The 16,914-nt window shown below is 39.8% G+C and overlaps 1 protein-coding gene across 3 annotated transcripts in view; it reads left to right on the forward strand.

The window, feature by feature from the left end:
* RTTN (rotatin) overlaps positions 1 to 8,918 on the forward strand; it is a 107,789-nt gene extending 98,871 nt beyond the window's left edge. For all 3 annotated transcript variants that reach the window (XM_081205516.1, XM_081205517.1, XM_081205515.1), the window contains exons 45-49: positions 871 to 1,073; positions 3,003 to 3,270; positions 5,494 to 5,597; positions 7,166 to 7,235; positions 8,389 to 8,918. In XM_081205516.1, coding sequence (XP_081061642.1) covers positions 871 to 1,073; positions 3,003 to 3,270; positions 5,494 to 5,597; positions 7,166 to 7,235; positions 8,389 to 8,471 — 728 coding nt within the window. In that variant the 3' untranslated portion in view covers positions 8,472 to 8,918. The remainder of the gene's footprint in view (positions 1 to 870; positions 1,074 to 3,002; positions 3,271 to 5,493; positions 5,598 to 7,165; positions 7,236 to 8,388) is intronic.
* The last annotated feature ends 7,996 nt before the right edge of the window (positions 8,919 to 16,914 follow it).

Raw genomic sequence — 16,914 nt, forward strand, 5'->3', positions numbered from 1 at the left:
GCACTTGTTCTCCACCTCCAGTGCTACTTTTAAAAATCATGATTTGCTCCCTCTAATACCAAACTTAGGTGGTGAGTGCCAAAAGGACTTGGGGCCACTGGAACAGGAGAAGGGAAATATCAACATGCTGAGGGGAACCCTGCAGGTGGGGGAAGAAACCCTAAGAGGACTAAGTAGCCTGATGAGGACTGATCATGTTTTGTAGCCACAGATTACTGGGAAGAGTGATTTAGGAAACAGTGGGGATGTGATGGAATGCCCTGCTTGCAGGAAGCAGCTGGCTGGATCCCTTGAAACAGGAGGCAAGGACAAACAGCAGTGTTGTGCTGAAGGACCATCTTGTAAAAACTGAATATGATTTGTTCTCGGAATTCTGTTAAACACATCTAGACATTTTAAATACGGTATTATTGGTCCATGGACTGACCGAATACTTCTAACCTGAAGAAAGTAAATAAAAGCAAATGTGATAGAAATATTGCACAATCCCCATGAAAACTAAATATCCTATTTGTAATTCTCTATTGTATGGAAGTGTATCTAGATATGTACATGCACAAACCATTTCTGGTTATTTTAACTGACCCAAATTTAGTGTACTTCCTATTGAGAAGAAGCTTGAAACAAAAATTTTCTTCTCTGATCAACTTACAATAATCTTAGTAGAAAGCTGATAAAAAAATGCTGCATAAGTACTTTAATGGTTCATTCATAGCTCTTGGTATGTTGTTTCGAAAATACATATTTCATAAATCATAATGAAATTGATAAATTACATTTTTATACGAAAAGGATACATGTATTTATGGAAACTGTATATGTATATGTTTTTCCTGATGGTTAAATGCAACTGTGGTTCCATCTTTGAAGGCTGTGGTTCTCTGTGTTTGGCAAGCAGTGGATTGTCTCCTCTTCAAACAGCCCAACGAACAGCAGCTGGAAACTCTCTAATGCATAGCATTGTGAAGTTGGCTGCCCAAACCCCAGCCGAGAACAGCACAATCCAGCAGATGACCTTTAATCTTCTGGCTAATGCCGTTATATCTCATGACTGCAAGGGTGTTCTTCAGAAGGTATGCATACATTTTATTTCTAAACTTCACAAAGAAGTTTAGGTTTTGCACAAAACCAAGTGAAGATGTTAAGACACTTATGTGGTCCGAACCAAGCAAAAAATTGTGAACAAAAGAATGACGCTTAGGATGATGAATTGGAGGGTCAGTTATGGGGAAAGGCATGGCAAACATAGGCTTGGTTCATGCATCACATTAAACCATAGTTTATTTTAAACTATGGCTTAAAGTGAATAAGCAGTATGTTAGTGCACACTCCTCAAAAGCCCACATATAGGAATTGTAAGATGATAAATTTATCATCAACAACAATGAAAAGTTTTGAAAAAAAGCTCTTTTCTATTATTCATCCATGTAATTTAATTGTTGGGTATGACAATTTGCAAAAAAAGCAACAACTACTATACATGATTTTTTTTTGCCACAGGACATTATTTATTTATTTATTTATTTATTTTAAAGAAAAGAATAGTAGTATAGGCATAATTTAGTTACTGGTTTTGCATATAAGCCTAATTTAAAGCTATGGGTTGTATTCAACTAACTTTGCTCAGTGTAGATCCATTGAAATTAATGGATTGAAATTAATGAACCCTTATCCTGGAATATCTTGCTGTAGGATTGCTTCCTCATTGCTATATTGTGCACGTTGTTTTCCTTGTTGCTGTTTCAACTGCTGTACCCTACTCACCAGTTTTCTTTGTTGAACATCGTAAAGTAAAATAATTAGGATAATATTTGCATACAGCTCCAGTACATTTAGACATTAATTATATGCACTGTCAATATACTTTGTCATGTGTCAACATTGCTTTTTGTGGAAAGGTGGGCCTCTATCCCTTGATCTTCATTTACATTCTTTGCTGCTTTGAAAAAAATGTCAGTATTGTTATCTCAAAAATGAAAAGCATGGGATGTGCCTTTTTCCAGAAATGATTGGCTTGCTTTGATGCAATAATTCTCTTTTGAATAATACAGTAATTTCCTGCTTATGCTTGATGAACGCTGTCGGAAACTATGAAGCACTTAATCATTAGGGCAATTCCCTCCCTCATCTGTGAGCTCACGATCTTTACTGCTTCTTAGAGCAAGACAATGAGTGGAACAAGGAAATAATAGTCTCTATTCCTTTTGCCCATCAAGCAGAGCAGAAATGGGAATTGATTGTGTCCTTCCTTCTGGTCTTGATAAGTTGGTTGGCATAGTACAGCATTCCACACTTACTACTTTTGACTTTCCTATTAGTATTATTGCTTGATTTCTATACCAAAAATTCAGTTTACAGAATGTCAAATGAAATGCAACAGAATAAAATAAAGAGGCAGAAATACAAAAATGGGTCAGCTGATCAGAAAGTTATTTAAAAAATAATGATTCATATGTTAAGCTTGCTGAAGTAACTAAGTCTTAAATTAGTATGTACTAATCACCTGCTTAATGACACTTGTCTTCCATGAGGGTTGAGTATAGCTCAGTATTAACACATCTGATGGCAATAATGTTTCCAGATTATAATGCATAAACTGGATTGACTGAACAGTGTAGGAAGAGGAGGATTTTATTTATTTATTTTTACTGACTGCATTATTAATATCTGTTATGAAAACAGCATTCTAGTTTCAGGCTAGTGTTGAATTTTTCATAATTTCAGGAAGTTTGGGCATATGGTACGTTCATTCTGTTCTGTTTTGTGTAGGCTCAGGTCATTCACTGAAGCTATGGTCAGGCTGAAGCAATAGATGAAAATATGCTACAATTTGAAGGGTCACTTGGGAGGAAGAGCTAATTTATCAAAACTGCAGAACAGTGTTTCTAGATCAAAGGTTCTGGAGAAATAGCTTATTTGAGGGAGGAAATGTGTTTCACAGAAGAACTGTGAAATGGTGTTCTTCAATAATGCGGTATGCTTTTGTCCCTGTCATATTCCAGAGTAACTTTCTGCAGAACTTTTTGTCGCTGTCATTGCCAAAAGGAGGAAACAAAAGCCTTGGTCCACTGGCTGTTGCTTGGCTGAAACTCCTCTTGAATTTATCATTTGGAGAAGATGGGCAGCAAATGATTGTGAAGCTGAATGGTAGCTTAGATCAGCTTATAGAGATGGCCAAGTACAAACACCGAAGCCATCCATATACGATCCTTCTGATTCTGCACAACACCTGCTTTAACCCAGTCAACAAATCCAAGATACTGGCTAATGGTAGGTACTGATTGTTTAAAGTGTTGCCATGGTACAGCTGTGCTATTTTATGGTAATGATAAATTGCCATATATATTAACCTTGGTGAGTACCGTAGATTCCGGCGTATAAGATGACTTTTTAACCCCGGAAAAGAGGTTAAAAAGTTGGGGTCGACTTATACGCTGCGTATGGGCGGCACAGAGCGGAGCCCGCCCCCCGCTGCTGCTGCGGTGGCTCTGAAGCAGCAGTGGGTTCCGTGCCGGGAGAGAGCCGCCTGGCACAGAGCCCGCCCACTGCCTCTTCAGAAGCAGCAGCAGGGACAGCGGGCTCCGCTCCACTCCGTGCTGGGCAGCTTTCTCCCAGCACGGAGCTACCTAGCGTATTAGGTGGCTGGGCTTTTATGACGAACCCCCAAATTGCAGCTGCTAATTTGGGGGGGTCATCTAATACGCCCAGTCGCCTAATACGCTGGAATCTACGGTATATAAGATTTTATATATGATTAAACTTGATTGGGAACTGTGTGTTAATTAAATTTATACAGTTGCTAATTAAGCCTTTTGGAACTCTAGAGCACACTGTTCAGTTTGTGCAGGGAGTTGGCTAGGACACTCCTGAAATAAATTTATCATATGCTGTGGCATGCCAACAAATAATTTATTTAAAGAATTTAGGCACTACCCTTTAGTGCTAAGCTCCAAATTGTGTGCAACTTAAAATCAGAAAACATGTACAGTAAAAGTGAAAGAATAGCATAAAGTTGCACTACAATGGCTATAAAATCTGTAAAATTAGGGGGAAAAAACCCAGCTTTGAAAAACAAGTTACATCCTACTATGAAACATATTGGAATGCCTGAGTGTTTGTATTATAAAGTACTTTGCTCGGCATCAGGCAGCTTTTCACATGTGGACCATCACTACCAAATCACCTGCTGGCTGCTGCCTATGTTTGGTGAGGGACACCCAGAATGACTAGGCAGGCTCATGTGATAATATGGGCTGTCCTCTACCACAGCCTTTCCCAACTTCTGTTCCCTGGATGTTGTAGGACTACAACTCCCATCAACCTCAGTGCTCAAGGAGGGGAGGTGGGTTGTAGTTCAATAACATCTGGGGACCCAAGGTTAGGATATGCAGTGGTACAGGACAGTCCTTCATATAACTTGGTCCTCAGCTGTTTAGGACTTCATAGATCAGGCATATGTAAACTCGGCCCTCCAGATGTTTTGGGACTAGAACTCCCACCATCACTAGCTAACAGGACCAGTGGTCAGGGATGATGGGAGTTGTAGTCCCAAAACATCTGGAGGGCCGAGTTTGCGTAGGCCTGTCATAGATAGTCACTTTGAATTGTGCCTAGATAGGGGTTAGTATTTTAATGGGAAAAGCATTCTTACGTCACTGCAAATTAGACCCCAGCTAAATGGATCCATAAGAAACCTGCACATATTATGTGATCATATGGTGTGTGTGTGTGTACACACATGTAGTGGAAGCAATACAATGAAACAGAATTTTTATATGTTGCAAGGTTTCTCGTGGGGGGAGGGGGCAACAGATGAAGCTACATGTTACTTTCTAACAGAACTCTTAACAGTTTCGATCGACAATTACCTTCATACTTGGAAACCTTTCTTAGGCAATCATTATTCAATTTTCATAATCTGCTTTAAATATAATAGAACAGAATCCTAATATTCTGAACATGGTGATAATGAAATGCCAAGTGTGCAGGTACGTTTTGAAGACAGAAAAGCATGTGTAAGAAGCAGCAGAATAATGGGTTTTTGCCAGTGCAGGTGGGTTAAGATTGTCAGTGTCTTAATTCCTACCTGCTTGGCTTTTACTAAAGCATATACTATTTTTTTTTTATTTAACAGAATTTATATGCTGCTTGATTGTAATAAAAGCAGTGATGTACCCATCTCTTTCCCACAATTTTTGGGTCTCCTAGCTAATTAGAATGCCTGCTTTATAATTAAGATACCTGCAGTTTCTTGGCTTTACATGAAATTTAATTCAGATTTATTTTTACAAAGAACACTTTCTAATGGCAGAAGTCAGGAGTAATTAGTTGAAAATAAATTATTCTGATGATATAAACCTACTGTACATACAGTTGTAATATTTACCAGAGAAAAAAGAGGCAAATTATCCATGGGAGCAAACTGGAGAAGCTGAAACGATGATATAATGTCCTTTTGTTAGGTGCATGTGTGGTCTTTTGTCTTCCTTGTAGATAAAGCCATTGCACTGCTATCTGACTGTCTAGAAAGTGATAACCCTGTAGCTCAAAGAATAGGAGCATCTGCACTTTGGGCTTTGCTTCACAATTATCAGAAGGTTAGTGTTTTGGGTTCTGTTTTTTTTTTTTTTGTTTTTTTTAAAGACTGGATGTCTCTCTTTTGACATGTATTCACCAAAGCTTTGTAACTTTTTCTTATGTTTTACATTATATATCTTACCTTTTCATTAGCATGGTCAATAAGACTGTACATCATTTTTAAAAATGAAAGCTTGCAGCAAAATTGGCAGGTCTTCAGTCATTTAATACATATTTAGCACCCCCGAGTCAATGACCCCTTTGGATTGCCAATCAACATGCTGCTATAATGAGAGAGGCCACAGTTGGAGAAATTCTTCATTTCTGTGTTTTGCATAAAAGCACAGGATCTAATCTTGACAATTGTTAAATTCCTTATTCCCGTGAAATAGCAAGTCTTACATTGGGATTCTTTCCATTCAGCCTGTATCCCACTTTCTCTTTTTATTCTATTGCCATACTTACAATCTTTCCCCAAGGGTGCTTACCTTCTGCCTACCTCTTAGCTTCCCAGTGTTTACCTTGCCCATCCATCCTTGCCCTGCCAGTATAGTAGAACTAGCGTGTGGGATGCTTAAATCCCAGCCATACTGAAAACTTCCTTCTCACAGAAACTGGTCCTAGGGCCATTTTGTTTTTGACAACTTCTTCCTGAGAAGTTGGAGTGTTTGTGAGTATTCCTTAGCATCATGCATCTTAAGCCATTGGCCCAAGTTTAAGGAAGTCCAGGTCAGTGATCTCTAAGAAAGCATCCACTGCATGGCAGCTAATAAGGTTAAGATCAGCATTTCAAACTCTTTAAAGCTTCAAGAAGTTTGATCAATGCAGAAGTGTAGAGCATTTTAATAATTTCTTCAGCTCTGTGGTTCTGATACACCCTCACCTGTTAAGCACCCCTGAAGCTTACAGAATCCTTGAGAACTAAGTACTGTAATTATCTGTTTTCAGAACCCTGTTCTGGGTTCCGTTTTCCTGTTTATGCCAGAGTATGAAAAAACATTTCTGTTCTGCACCCAATTACATTTAGTGGAACTCCAAATGCTATTAAAAAGGAAATGGTGTCTGTTTCTGAAAGCACATATTCTTCCTCCGCTCTCAGCCTCTGAATGCAAGCTGCGAGGTACATAATACATCAAATTATCACTGATAAATGGCAACATAATGCATCTTATTGTAGGTTATGTGATGCATGGCTTTAAAATACGCTCCTTATTGTCATGTAACAGACAGCCCTATGCTCATTCCAGCACCACTGCATCCAGCAAGAAGTTGGCAAGTGTGTCACACAGCATCTTAATATTCAAAGAGGAACTTTCTGTTATGCTGAGCTTTGCAAACAGCCATGTTCAGGGAGATTGTGGCTCCTTTTATTGGCTGTATTTCATTGAACTCTGGTCTCTTCCCCCCTCCTCTGCCCCACAGCGCTATGCACAATGGTGCGCTCACATGTTGCATTCTTAAGTTTCTGAATGTCATACCTTTGTGGCCTGCTGCCAATAAATGACTGCCAAGGAGAAGGAATGATCTTAAGAGCATCGGCACGGGGGAGTTAATACAGTCATTGGATTATTCTTTCTTTGTGCTACAGGCAAAAGTGACTTTGAAGAACCCATCAATAAAAAGAAGAATAGACGACGCCTTCCTTTCAGTCAAGAAAAGTACGTTTTTAATGGAGAAATTTTGGTTTTCCATCTCAAAAGGACTAGCAGCTGATGCGGGGATTGTTTTGCAAACAGCTCATCAATATTCAGTGTGGACCACAGAAACAAACACATAGTATGCAGTACTATTGTAAATGAATCCCACTGAGTTCAGTGGAGCTTGCTCCGAAAGGAAGTGCGCACAGGTTTGCAGCAATGTCAACAAACTTCCTGAAGCTTTGCGTTCTTTGGACTGTACTTTTGACATTCATAATGTGCCTTAAAAGAAAAAAGAAAAACCTTTTTACGTGAACTAGCTTAGATTTGTGTGTTAGTACTGAATATTGGATATACCTGTGTACTTGCCATAGCTTTTCCCCATTGCATATTGCCTAAAATCTTAGAGAAAAGGCACAGTCAAAATTAGCCTTTTGAATAGAATCTTGCATGTCATGAGCATATTAAGTTCAATTCTGAGAAAGACTCAGACTGGGTTAGACCCTTACTAAGCTTCCTTTAGTGGACATGGAAGCCTGCTCTGTAGGGTTGGGTTGCCCAGGGGAGAGGCATGAGTGGTAGTGCTTGAGTCTCCTTGTACTCCAGTGGGAGTCTCCACTAGTCCAAAGTTCCTTCCATAAACATTTTCACAGAGCCTGCTTTTGAGAGCTCTACTTACAGTAGTTTGATCAAGGGGGCCAGTATGTTCTCAAATGTGATTTCCAGCATTAGTTATATAAAATTATCGTTGGGCGATTTGGGGAAGAGTTTAGCTTGGTACTAGAACATATGCTTTGCATGGGAAAGGCGCCAGGTTTGGTCTCTGGCATTAGGCAAGGTTGGTAAACACTCACTTTCTAGAACCCTGGAGAGTTGCTGCTAGTTTGTGTAGGCCAGGGGTGGGAACCCCCAGCCTCTCTGATCAGTGTAGACCTACCTCAATGAGCCAGATAAATCAGTGGTCTGGCATGTGCTGCTATAAACCAATTATGGTAGTATGCTTTCAGAAACCAAAGGCTTATTAGAACTTCTGCCCTGATTGTTGCTTTAAAAAAATACAAAAGTTTAGAAGGACCTGCCTTTTTAATGTTACTTTTAATTATCAGATAGATAAATTGCAAACACCTGATGTGATGTGTGCGGTTCTCTCCTCTCTCCTCTCTCTCTCTCTTAGCTCTTCAGCAACAACAAGAAAACCAGGAATATGCCTATCACTTCAAATGCCTGGAAGCCCTTGTGCTGCTTCTCAGTAGCTAACAGTAGCAGTGTTGCAGAGCTGGTTCCCTCCGCTTTTGAAGGACACCAGAACCCAAATGGAATCTTAAATCCACTGAGTGGAAGAAATCTACCACTAAAGAATTATGTTAATTCTTTGTACTGAGGATCCTGCACCACAGAAATTCCACAAAATGTGTTTGTCTGTGGCAACTCTGTTCCAGTTCCTTGATGCTATAAGAGGCAAAGGAAAGAATGGAATATAAAGCATGGATTTTTAACAATGTACATTATATTTTTATTTTTGATACATTTTACACACACTTTTTGCAGTGTCTTTACACATGTTTGCTTTTAGAAGACACGCTGCTCTTCAGCTGAAGCGTATTAATTATATATAAGGAGGCATAGCACTTATAATATAAATGATGTAAAACATTTTTTCCACAATGTCTGAACTTGTATAAATAAAGATGTCACCAAAATGTTGATTGGCACTATCACTTGCAGTGAGAAAAGGAGGACTGCCTCTTGGCTGCTACTGTACAGTGATTCAGCCTAGATACGGAAGGAAATGTACTCAGGCTGTGTTACCTCTTCCTCATGAAGCAGATGCTGAAAAGCCACTGAGATCAGTGCTAGCCAAAGGCTTTCAGAAAAGCTTGGGCTGCAAAATGCTAACATCATGTCTTCTTCTACCATAGATCCATTTAAATTCATTTCAGAAAAGGGCAACCGGGGGAGAGTCCCCTTCTCCTTGTGCCCTCCATCTTTCCCAACATCAGGGTCTTTTCCAGGGAGTCTTCTCTTCTCATGAGGTGGCCAAAGTATTGGAGCCTCAGCTTCACAATCTGTCCTTCCAGGGAGCACTCAGGGCTGATTTCCTTCAGAATGGATAGGTTTGATCTTCTTGCAGTCCATGGGACTCTCAAGAGTCTCCTCCAGCACCATAATTCAAAAGCATCAATTCTTCGGCGATCAGCCTTCTTTATGGTCCAGCTTTCACTTCCATACATCACTACTGGGAAAACCATAGCTTTAACTATACGGACCTTTGTTGGCAAGGTGATGTCTCTACATGATAGAGCATGATAGAAGTGGATAGAAGTGACATGGAGAAAGTGGATAGAAAAAGTTTTTTTCTCATAGTGCTAGAACTTGTGGACATTCAGTGAAGCTGTGGATAGTTAAACTAGATAAATTCATGGAGGAGAGGGCTATCCGTGGTTACTAGCTGTGATGGCCGTGCTTTGCCGCCACAGTTGGAGACAGTGATGCTTCTGAATACCATTATCTGGAAACCACAGAAGGGGAGAATATGCTTGAATCCTGCTTGTGGGGTTTCTCACATGCCAGGCCCTCCCCCACGTGTATACCAAACAGTGTTGGAACCTTTTAGCGAAGCATCCTGATTCTCCACAGCAAGAAGTAGCATTTTGAGGTGATAGAACATGCAATGAGACGACAAGCCAGAGTTGTGTGTGCTCTGATATGCACCTCATGATGAATAAATGAAAAAGAACAGGACAGGCAGAATAAGTACATGGGCAGCATTCATATAGGACTGGCTAGTGTATGTTTTTAATACAATATTTCCTTTTTAAACAGTCCTGTACTAGCTCACCTTTTGGCAAAATGGAGATCAAGGTACCAAGGGAGCATAAAACTCATCTTCCTTCATGCTCTCATTTAGGTTTTAAAGAGGTTTATGAGGGTCTCATTTTTAACATAAATTATATTTTAACTCTCCGTATTATTCTAAAAAAATTGAAGTGCAGCTTCCCTTTATTATGTTATGTTCCAAATGGCTTTAGAGAACAAAGTGTCGATGACTAAGAATCCTTTCAGGAGTATTAAGTATTGTGTGCCTGTCTTGGATCTGTCCAGAGTAGGTTTTGAATCACTGGTGTCCATAGCAACAATGCCACATAATAGTTAGTTAGCTTTCCTTTGATTCTCCAGCAGGCAGTTCTGTCTCAGATGTTCGCCATCCCTATGTTCTGACAAAACAAACATCAACTGCAAATCCATATTCTACTTTCATGGCTTTGTTTGTATTATTTTTTAGGTTGCATGCCAAATAACTAGGAACCATAAATGTTACCTCTTTATCCCCTCCTCCCACTCCAGCTTTCACTTCTTTCACCATCCTTCTCATACGGTGAGGTAAGTGGAAACTAATAAAATAGAGTGTTAAATGAGAAGAAAGGCCTTGGAGGGATATTGTTAAATGTCTTTTGAGGCAGCTAAAAAATGTGTTGCACCTAGATCTAGATTTTTGTCACATCGGGTTGTTAAAAGTACTTCTAGAAAAGTGTACTTGAGGAAATGTGAAGTACTATGGAAGAAACTTGAGAAAATCATTGTAAGAGTGATACTTCTCAAAAGATAGCAGGTTTAAAAATGGAGGGAAATATCTGTGTCATCTGTGTGTTTAGGAGTTGTTTAGATTTATATTTTAGATTCTTATCCTATGGCTCTAAATAAATGAGAGATGGGTGACCTCCCCCAACTAATTTTGGATTGGTACAGGAATTGAAAGCACTTTTGAGATTTTCAACGAGTTTTAGGAACTGAAATAAAGCTTACTCCAAAATCAATTCTAATTTGCTAAAATATTCTGGTTATGCCCTTTCCAAGTATTCCATATATCAGGTGTGAGGAACCTTTGACCCTATGGGTGTTTCTGATCTACAACTTCTGACAGCCCTAGCAAGCATGGCCTACGTACAGGGCCGGGTTCAGAGAATACTGCCATCTGAATCCGGAAAGGCTGAGACTGTTTTGAGCTGATGCCTAGATGCAATGGATGAGGACCAACATACTGAGACTGAATCCTAATAAGAAGGCGAGTGGTTCCTAGGTCTGGGAGTTGTCATTGATTCTCCAAGGGTTTGCATCCCCTCTGAAGAAACAGGTACATACTTACTCCTCCATCCATCTTTGTCACTGGAGGCTCTGGTAATCTCTGTAGTGAGCACGGCAAGGTCCTAATAGCAGTGCCATGGGGGAAGAAAGAGATTTCGCAGGGTACTTCAGTAGGAGGCGTTTTGGGGGAAAGTTGTAGCCCTTTCTAGGCATTCTGAAGCTGAGCTGACTAAACATGTCTGTGAAGGTAGTGACGGTAACAGCATGGGAATGACCAAACCAGATTTGCTCCCCCTGGAATGCCATTTCTGTTGTTTTCCATGAGTTGGAGACTGGCTGTATGAAGCGGGGAGGCTCATTGGGGCTCCCTGTGCATTTAGCACTGGGGTTTATGGATAAATGAGATATCAAATTGTTGCCTGTGTAGCATATTCTGAAAGCTGCATCTTTTGGACTCTTGTCTGCACTCATGGCCCCTCTCCTGAAGTGTGGTTACATGAACCTATGTTTGTAAGTTAGTAGGTGAGATATTCAGCATCTTTACCTGACATGGAAGTTGGTTTCGGAGCATTAATTTCCCATTTCTATCCTCTTTGGTGACTGGTCAAAAATTTATTAGCTCTCATTTTAAACTGTAGCTTTTAATATTTTTTTTTACTGAAGGTAGAGTGAGGTAAGGAGAGAGAAACAAACAAACAATATAGTGTTACTGTTGTCTTTTTGTCAGGGTTCCTAATTTAAGAAGGCAAATGGCAAGTTCTGATGTTCTTTTGTGAAAACGAGCTATATTCTGCATCTTGTGGAGGAACTTTCCATGTACAGAGGAAATATGTGTGGGTTGCTCTGTGAAAACCACAGATCTGACGATAATCCATCCCTTTGCAACAGTAATAGGGCAAACAGCAAATGTTCCATGCAGAAAAGAAGAGAAATACAGTAAATAAAGAGGGCAGCTAGTTTCATGAAGCTGGATGACACACGGTTATCAAATAGCGAATTAAATATCACTTGTAATTATTACTGATGGGAGAGAATTTTGGTTCTCCCAATTAAAAGTGCGACCCCATCTAATCTGCCCTTTCCAAAACAATACACAAAAGAAACACAGCTATCTTTCAAAATTCACACTTTTCTCTGAAGTTTTCAGTGCAATTCTCCGATGAAACAAATGTGTAAAAAAATGCATATATGAGGGGAAAGTATGCGTAAAAATGCAATTTTAGTGAAAATAATATAAAAATGAATTGCATTAGGCAAAACTACATTTATTAGGAGTAATGTTAATGTATTTTGTTGTGGACTTCTTTAAAACAAATCACAAAGTATGAAGAATTTAAGAGTAGAAAAATGAGAAACTGATAGAAACTGTAATGGACATAATTTCTCATCCCTAAGGAGTATAACCATGGTAGAATGCTGCTTTACTTAAATGTGTTTTGTAATATTGAGTGTCATACTAAAGCCTGCACTCCATCCCCCCCCCCCAAAAAAAAAATTTCTTCGGCTGTAAAATAGGCTTTCATTTTTCTATCTCTTGTGTGGAACAAATTAGAATGTGTTTATAATTTTAGTGGGTGTGGGATTGAACTTACTTTATTGTAGACGTGGGGCTGTGAATGATGCATGTTTTTCTTTCCATTCAACTTTTCTTCAAAGTTCTGCAGCTGCCCTGGCTTCTCACGCTTACTGATCTGAAAAAGCCCCATGGGAGGACTTGCCTCACAATGTCTTCCCCCAAGTTCCGTTTTAAATTTGGGAAGCTGGGGTGGATGTCTACATAATGCGTGAGGCTGGTGTGCTTTTTTGTTGTTGTTGTTCTTAGGGGATTTCCTTTCTTTTCTCTCTTTTTTAAAAGTTAAAAAAATACCCTTTTTTTGCAAGTAAACAGACTTTAACTAAAAAACAGAATCTCTGCCTTCTACACTTACAGTACATCCCAGCCTTGCATGTCCCACAGTTTTCACCAAGGAATGGCACTTGGGAAGGCTGCACAGTGCAGATCACTGGGGATAATAATTTGTAGAATGAAAGCCTTGGCCACCTTGGAAGTATGAAAAACACAATAAAACACCCTGATCACCCCCATGAGAATTTCACTAAAGATTTATCTTGGGTTAGAAATACATTAAATGCATAATAATAATAATAATAATAAATTATTCCCTCTGCAATCCAATTGTTAGATCTCAAGACATTTAGAGCTCTGAGGGTGATTTTTTAAAAAAGGTGTTTAAATTTTGCAGATACAGTATAACAAAAAAGAAAGAAAAGTTGAAACATTGTCAGCTGACATTATCAAGAAGAATATTCCATCAGTTCAAATTTAAACATATATCCAAATGTCCAGTGATATTGATATGTACAAGTCATGTGTCTGAAGATAGAAAAGGATGGTGAGATCTGAGCACTGAGTAGTAGATGGTGGCTATTTGTGCTTTTGGCATTGTAACACAAGTCTCTTAACTGCCATAAGGGCTCATAAAGTCTATGATGAGTTTTTGAAGAATGGGTAAGGATAGCACATCCATCTCTGAAGACAAAAGGAAAAATGTTGTTTTGTTTAGAACGAATCAGTCAGGAGGTTCTTGTAAATTGCCATTTATCTGTTTGCAGCAGGGGTGGAGAACTGCATCTGGGTCGCACTCTTATCTGCGCCATGCCATGCCGGCCAGCTTTGACAGGTGGGGATGGCTGCCGACCTGTCAGTCAACTGACATCACTGTGATGGCACAGCACTTTGAAAGAATCAACCATCAGCTGACCGTTTGCACTTGCAAATATATGTTCTATGTGCCTCACACTTCACAGCTGTAGGGCAGATTGGAGTTGTTGTTGTTTAGTCATTTAGTCGTGTCGGACTCTTCTTGACCCCATGGACCAGAGCACACCAGGCACTTCTGTCTTCCACTGCCTCCCGCAGTTTAGTCAAACTCATGCTGGTAGCCTCGAGAACACTGTCCAACCATCTCATCCTCTGTCGTCCCCTTCTCCTTGTGCCCTCCAGCTTTCCCAACATCAGAGTCTTTTCCAGGGAGTCTTCTCATGAGGTGGCCAAAGTATTGGAGCCTCAGCTTCATGATCTGTCCTTCCAGTGAGCACTCAGGGCTGATTTTCTTAAGAATGGATAGGTTTGATCTTGCAGCAGATTGGAGTGGTTTGTCCTAAATGGCCTGTTGGGCCACATGGGGAGCTGTAGAGGGCCAGAGACTCAGCACCACTGATCTGTTGAGTGACAATGGGAACAAAACAAGGGAAGGACTGTAGCTCAATGGCTTGGCATGCAGAATGCCCCAGGTTCATTTCACAGCATCTCTATGTATAGTTGGGAATGCCCTCCTCTGAAAGCCAAAGAGAGCTGCTGCTGGCCAGTGTTGACAATACTGATCTAGATGGACCAGTGACTTAACTCAATATAAGATAATTTCCCATGTTTTGATGCAATATGTCTATCTAAACTTCTCAATACATAACCAGTGTTGTCACTGGGATTGCAAGTGCTTTCTTTCTGAGCAAAACATTAGCAAGAAGATGTTCCTGTTTAACTTTTTAAGGCTTTGTCTACAGCCCGTTGTTTTAAGACACATCTCTTATCAAACTGCAGTTTTACTGCGGTCTCCTGTGTGGGACTGAACGTTTAAGAAATAAATCTCAGCAGTAAATAGGCTTTTTCCCTTTTCAGCAAATCTGCAGCCTCCAATCAGGACTCATTGCAGGGTTTAATCAGATCTTTCAGAGAGAAATTAAAAGCAAGGATAGTCATCTGATTTAAGCATGATAAAACATAAATGATAGGGAAAGTGGATGAAATGTTGCACAGTTTTGAACACTCTGTAAGTTACAGCCAAGTCTTCGCACTGCTTCTGCCTGCTTCTGAACTGGAGTTTGTTCATCTCTTTAAATCAAAATAACTGTGCACCTCTCACGGTGGTACATTGCAAAGTTAAATGTATGTTGGCCAAGTGTGTTGCAGCCCTTGGATAATTCATCTGATTTAATGGAAAGAGTGCCATTGTTGTTCCTTGTAGCCAACACATTCTACTGTTGTCCCATTTAAGAAGGGCCATCTCAGAGGCCAATGTCACAAGCAGCATTTTGTGTACATAATTCCAATTTAAATCGGGTGAAATGTTGCACGCTAGCCTTGGAGTATTGCAGCCATCATTGTTCAGCATGAAAACTGCAATCTTCATCTTGCTCTTCCTCTCAACCCAATTTTATAGATGCAGAATACAGGCTGTGGACGAATGAATGGTTTGACGAAAACCATTGAGTTGGCTTAACAAGAATTTGAAAAGCACCTGCCATGTTCACAGTGACTCTCTTTGCCTTCTGCTACCATGCTAGTTTAGCTCTTAAATCATATTAAAACTGAATAATAATGAAGGGTAGTTTCCCAGGAAAGCCCACCAGATTCAAAGGGTGGGAACTGACTGAGCATCTCCAAAGAAATCCGGGAGAGCAACTGTAAAAGGCCACCTTAACTGTGTTGGGCTTTATGAAGCTTTGAGACGTGTTTGACATCAGCTGATGCAACACCCAATGCTAAGCAAATAAAAATTATTTAAAACAAACAAACAAACAAAAAACCACCTGCTATTAACGCACCAAAAATAGTTCATATATGTTCCCATACTGTGCATGGCTGAATGAATGAGCACAAAAATGGCATCACACTATGTTTCTTAACTATACAGTTAAAATCATTCTCTATTAATCACCATGTCCCTGCTATTCTCTATTTTATTTGCCCATGCTAAAATAAGTCACTTGGGGTATATCTATGTCAAGTAGGGTTGCTGAAAGAGCACTGGCACATCACCGATAGAATTAAAACTTTTATCATGTCTATACAGTAGCTCATGCAATCCGACTGTTAAACTGGCCAGTGGGCGAAGGATAGACTTGCTAAATATTTATAATTTTATAACACAAGGACGTGATACACTTGCAATTCTGCAGAGATTAAGCCTACCCAAGAGAATAAATGTATGTATTCGAGCTAAATTGGAAAGTTTAGTGCAATTGTTAAGCAAACACTGAAACACCCCTCTTTCCTTTTTAGAATCACATTTGGTATAACACATATTTTCCTTCTGAAGCTAATGAATACAGAGTAAAGATTTTTGTCTCTCAAGTGACAGCGCGGCTTGCTCACTTGGGCCAATATTTTTAGGCTTTATTGATTCAACAAAATTGATGAGGACAAATTGAATTATGTACCTTTTACTCTGCTAGAGTGGCAAGCCATCCTGCTTAGTAAGACCGTGGCATGCTAAGCATGGAATTAGTAGCAGGCCAAGGATATGCCCCATCAGTAGGCACAGTGTCTCGCAGAAAGGGTGGCTGACCTGTGGTCCATGGGCCACCTATGTTCCCCCAAGGTGGGGTGTTTTTTTTTTAGCCCACAATTCCCCCACCAATTTATTATTTCTTAAACATTTTGAAAAATGACTCCTCCTACTCAGTTGTGATATTTTTGGGCCCTCCCATGCCCCTCATTTCTAATTTTTCACATAAAAAATGTTTTTGTTACTGGCTGCTCCCATTTGTCTTCTGGTGTAATCATTTAATCCCAAAAGATTTATTTGTGTGCCTCTTGCCCCCAAAGTTGTCCACT

This window comes from Podarcis bocagei (assembly GCF_964188305.1).
Source record: "Podarcis bocagei genome assembly, chromosome: 8".
NCBI classification, from domain to species: domain Eukaryota; kingdom Metazoa; phylum Chordata; class Lepidosauria; order Squamata; family Lacertidae; genus Podarcis; species Podarcis bocagei.